This window comes from Hibiscus syriacus, unplaced genomic scaffold, assembly GCF_006381635.1.
Source record: "Hibiscus syriacus cultivar Baekdansim isolate YM2019G1 unplaced genomic scaffold, ASM638163v2 tig00113722_pilon, whole genome shotgun sequence".
NCBI lineage: Eukaryota > Viridiplantae > Streptophyta > Magnoliopsida > Malvales > Malvaceae > Hibiscus > Hibiscus syriacus.
The window spans coordinates 863,520-869,949 of NW_024063469.1; the positions used below are offsets into that span (position 1 = coordinate 863,520).

The 6,430-nt window shown below is 30.7% G+C and overlaps 1 protein-coding gene across 1 annotated transcript; it reads right to left on the reverse strand.

The window, feature by feature from the left end:
- Positions 1–4,173: 4,173 nt before the first annotated feature.
- Positions 4,174–5,268, reverse strand: LOC120187054 (ethylene-responsive transcription factor 5-like). The gene has a single exon (XM_039190848.1). It carries the CDS (start codon positions 5,212–5,214, stop codon positions 4,243–4,245), a length of 972 nt encoding a protein of 323 aa, XP_039046779.1. The 5' UTR covers positions 5,215–5,268; the 3' UTR covers positions 4,174–4,242.
- Positions 5,269–6,430: the final 1,162 nt, after the last annotated feature.

The following is a 6,430-nucleotide window of genomic DNA, read 5'->3' on the forward strand; positions in this document are numbered from 1 at the left end:
CCCCGATTTTTCTCACTCAAAACTCCCCAGCACTCACTTAACCAAAACCCGCATTTAAATCGAGTCTCACTAATCAACCCTCGTCTGGTCTACTCAAACACATTGCCGTTCTACCCTCCTTTTCAACCATTACCTTATACTATTTCTAAAAGCAACACTCATCGCCACTACATACTACACACTACCTTTTACTATTTCTAAAAGCAACACTACTCTCCCTAATAGCTTACTGACAATCATTGAGAAAGACATCCTCCTTTCGAGTTATTTGGCTGATTGTATGACCTAAGCTTTAGTTTTATTCCATGTCAAGCCAATGGAGAGGCGGTTAAGTGACTCGTCATACCCAACTCAGTAGTAATCCTTTTCATCGGACTAGGGGCCCTCCTTTCCTTTCAAGGGTTAGTCCACGTAGCTAAGTAAATATAATAATGGACTACAATAGCCCAAATCAGCGTTAATGAGAAATTGGAGCCCAGAACACATGACTCGTGACATCCGGCAGACGCCGTTAGAATTCAAATGCCAAAATAACAGTCAAAATAGTCATAAAACTATAAACCCCATGAAGATCCCGACACCTATATTAAAATAATATTTGCCTCTTCTCTTTTAGTAAAGCTAAAGTCTAATAAAGAGTTTGACTAACCCGTTCAAACAATAGCTGATTACTTCATCATTTTCTCTTACCCTACAGTACTTAATTGGTTCATCCAACTTCAAACATTTAAATCAAGACACTTAGTTTCTCGTGTTGTATTTTTCCACGCCCGGCATCTTTCGTTTCTGCTAGTTTGATTGATTTCAAATTTCACTTCAAATAAAATGATATAAAGATATTCTTTTTCATATACTGTCAATCGTATACATCATTTAAGACTTTAATATAGTAATGTTTTATTTATGTTTTCATATCATATACAATGGATACCATCATCTTTGACTAACACAACAATAAGTAGCCATGACGTGATTTTTCTTGTAAATTTTCAAAGCCGGTGCTCATTATTCCAGTTAAATTGCATCGCCCTTTCTGAAATAACGTAATCATCTTGGTATATATGATATGCAATATTCATTGTTTGATTTAAATGTGTTTTTTACGTAAATTTATACATAAAAAAAATTAAACCGCATTATAAATTTAACGATTAAGTAATCAAAATGAGAAACTTGAAAGTTTGATAAAATTATTTTTAAAAAATTAAACGACTAAAATAAAAATAAAAACAAAGTTAAGTGTAAAAATTGGTTTACCTAGTTTACCCTTCATATTATAAAATCGTTTTTGTATTCAAAACGATGGACTAAGAGCTTTTCTTCAATGACAATTGAAAAGACAATCACACTTCATAATTACTATGACGACTTTTTTGTTTTGAAGTACTTAGACTATATATATATATATATATATATATATATATATATAGAGAGAGAGAGAGAGAGAGTCTACTTTTAATATTGAAGTGTAATTTTAATGTTACACTAGTTCAAAAAGTTACATTATTTTTTATAGAAGGAAATGATTTTATTTAGATAAAGATTTACAATCATAATAATAAATTAAACACATAATTAAGAAATTTTCTATAATCATTGAAATAAAATTATTACATAAGGACCATACAAGGAAAGACTAAAAATCTAATCAAGAAACTCAAACCAAGATAGATACAAACAAATCTGATCGTATTTGTAAACGAACCACAAAAGATGATTAAGTTATTGAAAGACCACCGACAAACCACAATTTAGACTCGAGCGACGTAAAAAGTTATCCACGAACGCAAACGCAAATCAAGTATCCAAATTCAATCTTAGAATCCAAAGAATGAAAGATCAACAAGATATATGATAAGATCACGACGATATCAAATCAATCCTTAAAAAATATAAATAAAAAATAAGTCAAACGATCGAAAAATATATCCAAAGACAAAAAAATATCATAAATATAAAAAAACGTGTCATATAGACAAAACTCTACAATATTTAAAATACCTAAGCAATAAATTTATCATTTTTTGAACCCGTGCCTAGCTCACTAGCGCCGTCAAATTGTAATTTTTGACTTCAAACCAGGCGATTGCAATATAAATATTTAATTAGTAGAAAATACAATAATTAACCTACAAATTATAATATTTGTGGTTTGAAGTCAAAATGGATGGTTGGAAACAAAGAAGGGTTTCGATTAATTTCATCGTATAAAATATTTATATATAAAAAAACAGTAGAGGACAGAGGTCGAGAAATAAACCCTAATTTGTTGTCTCTAACGTGAGCAATAATGACGAGAAAGGTCGATACTATTCGATATATATATATTATGCACATGCATGCAGGTAAACCCTTTTGTTTGACTAAATTAACAAGGTTCAATCAACACAATAACTACGTATAAACGAAAATAACCCCATTATTCAAACGTTCAAGTCTTTCACCCAAAAATAGACACTTTCCTTTTAAGTCTACCATTTGAGTTGATCCAACGAGGTCATTAATTTATTCTTAAAAATATGTAATATTATATCGTTTATAAATTTTAGACTTAATATTTCTTGAATCGCTTGAGTAATTAAAGAGAATGTTATTATTCCTCGATAATATTTGAAGTCTGAATAGATGCGTCTAAATGAACGATGTTAATTATAAAAAAACACTTTTAAATAATTAATAACTCTCTCTGATACTACTTATCATGATTTTATTACTTGTTTCTTAAAATGAAATAACTAATTATTTAACTTTTACATCCAAAATAGACACTCCTCTTTTAAATACACCATTTTAGTTGACCCAACTACTCATAAAGTTAGCTATTTCATTTAAATTAATGTTTAAGTAGTAAAATTAATTTTAAAAAATTTCAAATATTATTATAAAAACACTATTTAAATATAAATTAAGTTGAGATAGGCAAAAAATTTGGTATACCCATCGCATGGAGCCGCATCAGGTGGTGCAACAGTAAGAAACGTGCAGAGCTTCTATTATTGAATGTTGAAACTTTGAACTTAGAAGATGACACGTCACGTTCTCTGTTCTTTTTCTTCTGCTGAGTTCACTACTTGCATTGCTGAGCCTAGATGTAACTATTAATAATCTATATGCCACTATTCGAACCTAGACCCAACTATCAATAATCTTCTTACCTCTATTCGAACCTAGACCCAACTATCAATAATCTTTATATCTCTATTCGAACCTATAAACTATCAACATTCAATTATGATAAATCAATTAGAATGATTAGTTTTTAATTACACAAGATAATTTTAATTTTGATAGATTAATAATTATTTAATTAAATATTTTAATTTATAGTTATTTTATGTACTAAAATTAGGCTTATATGTTAATTTCAATATAAATTTATAAAACATACCAAATTTAATATACAATAATTATATATGTTGAGAATAAAATATTTAATTATTCATTCTATACAAATAAATTATTAACTGTTATCAACGTATTATTAAGAACATATTTAAAATATGTGCTAATCTATTCAAATATATGTATGCTAATTAATTCAATAATTCAAATTCAAATTATAAATTGGTTTTAAAAAAACCTGTTCAAATTTAATATACAATTATTATACCAAATTTCACATACAATTATTTTATGTATATTGAAAATAAATAATTTAATTATCTATTTTATACAATAAGATCATTATCTATTCTCAATGTATTTAATAATATAAAATTATTTTTTTCGACAAATTCTAAACTTATTCATAATTTTATTTAGAGGGGAGGGGAAGGAAGGGGTGTTCATAGTGAATATAGAAAACATAACTTAAGAGAATAGAAGAGAACAAATAGAGCAGTTTGTTCAATCGACCAAATGTACTCGCTTTAATATAAAATTATTAAATTTTAATAAATAATTATATCAATTCAAACTTATCTTTAGTGCCTTTGAAATTTATTTTTAAAAATACATAAAATAATAAAAAAAAATTTAAATAATTGTTTGATATGAAAATAAATAGAATTTGTATATAATTAAATTAAAATGTTATGTATGTACCCAAAAAATTAAAATTTTATTTGCACGCTGAAAATAAACGAGGACTAGTTTTTTTCTGTATATATTATCTTATTATATGGGTTAATAAGATTTGAAATTGCAGTTATTTTTTTAATAGGAAAATTGCAGTTAAGATGAACAACGAAAGCATTATAGATAATGGAACGATTTATGTACATTATCAACTATCGGCATTATTTAGATGACCATAAGTAGGGGAAAGCCCAATGCCGGGTGTGGAGATAGCGGCGATAACAGTGGCATGTTAAAAATCCCCTTCGCGTCGTTATCCAAATCCAAGAATGACGCCCAGTTTGACGGCGTCAAAGGCTCATCACCGTTATCTCTTGCTTTCGTCACGTCGTCGTTTTCATTTTTCACTGCCTTTACTCGACTTTCTTCCCCAGCGCCGTCTTCGTCTCTGCTCCGTTTCTTCTCTCCGTCGATGGCGGTTACATTCAACCTCCCAGCTTCGAGTGGGAAGTTAAGAATCGCTTTCGATCCACGTAGCTTAAAAGCGGCTCTGTCGTAAGCCTTGGCAGCTTCTATGGCGGTATCAAAGGTTCCCAGCCAGACCCGTGCACCTTTTCGGGTCGGATCTCGGATTTCGGCTGCGAACTTCCCCCACGGCCTTTGTCGGACGCCTCTGTAATGCTTGTTTTTTTCTTCGGAATTTGAATTCTCTGGCACCGCGTTGGTTAAATCCGGTTTACCGAAATGAATCCACTCCACTTTGTGAGGTAACGAGATTTTCAGCGACGGTTTTCGATTCCGAGAATTGGAACTCGAATTCGAAGAAGCTTGGGGTTTCACGGCGGAGATTTTAGCGATTTGAGGTTTAACTTGAAATCCAAAGGCATTGGCATTGGAAGAGAAGGGCTTAGGCGTTGTGAGATCGACCGATTGAGGTCTCGATTCAAATTCGAAGCCTGGGAATTTGGGAGAGAAGTTAAAGAAATCATCACCGTCGACGGAATTAAAATTGGATACCGTTACACAGGAACCGGAGCTGGAAGTTTGAGAGTAGAAAGACTGAGATTGAGAGGTGGAAACCTCGGGTTTTGATGCCTCTTTCCATTGATTTTCAGGCGAAAAACTCTCCAGTTCCGGCGGATAAAATTCATCGAGTAAACATCGTTCGATGTATTGAAGCGCGCTGCTAGTTTCCATAACTGAGAACTGAAAGTTACAAATTTCAGAGAAGGAAGCAAATAAGATTGCGTTTTGAGTTGAAGCTGAATATATTGGATGAGAGTGGAAAGGGTATTTATAAGATTGAATTTGATGACTTTTCAGCGGAGATTCGACGATGCTGCCACGAAGCAACCTCCCTGCAAAATGACAAATTAGCAGACATTTATATGAGTCGGGTCGGGTCATGCTGACATTTCTCATCTTATTCAATTTGTAGTATTCATATTTTAGAACATATAGTTTTTGAATTATTTTATTTAAATATTGTATTATTTTATTATTTCTTATTAATTGCGTCCTATCGTCCAAAATTTTTAATTTAATCATTATCAATTTTATCACTAGCAAGATATATTATATGATAATCAAATATAGTCACTCTTTTGATCTAAAAATAAAAATTATTAACTTAAATCTGAAACTAATTCTAAAAATTAATTTCACTAAATAAAATTAAATAAAAAAAAATCTCTTTCAATCCCTGAACTTATTATTCATTGACTCATTGTGTTTTATTTCTTTCACAAAATCATCGGTTATAAATACTATTTTAAACCGTCCCAACTTTTTTTCTTCTTCATAAGATGTAATAATCAGGTGTGTTTAAAACTTTCGGACAAAGCGTCAAATTCAAGGCATTGTTCATTTTTAATGAAACTTATTTATTTAATTTAAACTAGTGTCGTAAGTAATGATTTTTTATACAATCGAGAAGATAAAACAAAATTCGTAGGTTTAAACAAGTCTATTAACCTATGAACAAATTTATTTTATTTAGTTTACAAATCCTCTTTGCCAGGTTCATTGAAGGGAGAAGAGCGGGCGGCGGCTAGCGGCTAGCGGTTAAGGTAAGGATTAATGTTTTTGGCTTGTGGCGGAACCACGTGGGGGTGTAGCAGTCACGTGGGGGTGGTGTAGCACTCGTACCTTAAAATTTTAAAATTATTATATATTTAAAATTATTTTATGTATTTTTTTATTAAAAATTTATTTTCGCGCCCTGAAATTTTATTTCATCTCCTTAAGTTTAAGGTCGTCTCCAATATAAAATCATACGTCTGTCCCTACAGATGACTACCAAATAGTCTAAGAAACTTAAGATTACTTAGGGAAGAATATGAGTTTAACAAGTCACGTCAACATTTTCAAACGATAACAAAAACAAATTAAAAATTTAAGGTAAAAAGGCATC

Coding starts and splice junctions, on each gene's coding strand:
- LOC120187054 (XM_039190848.1), bottom strand. CDS start 5,214: ATGGAAACTAGCAGCGCGCTTCAATACATCGAACGATGTTTACTCGAT.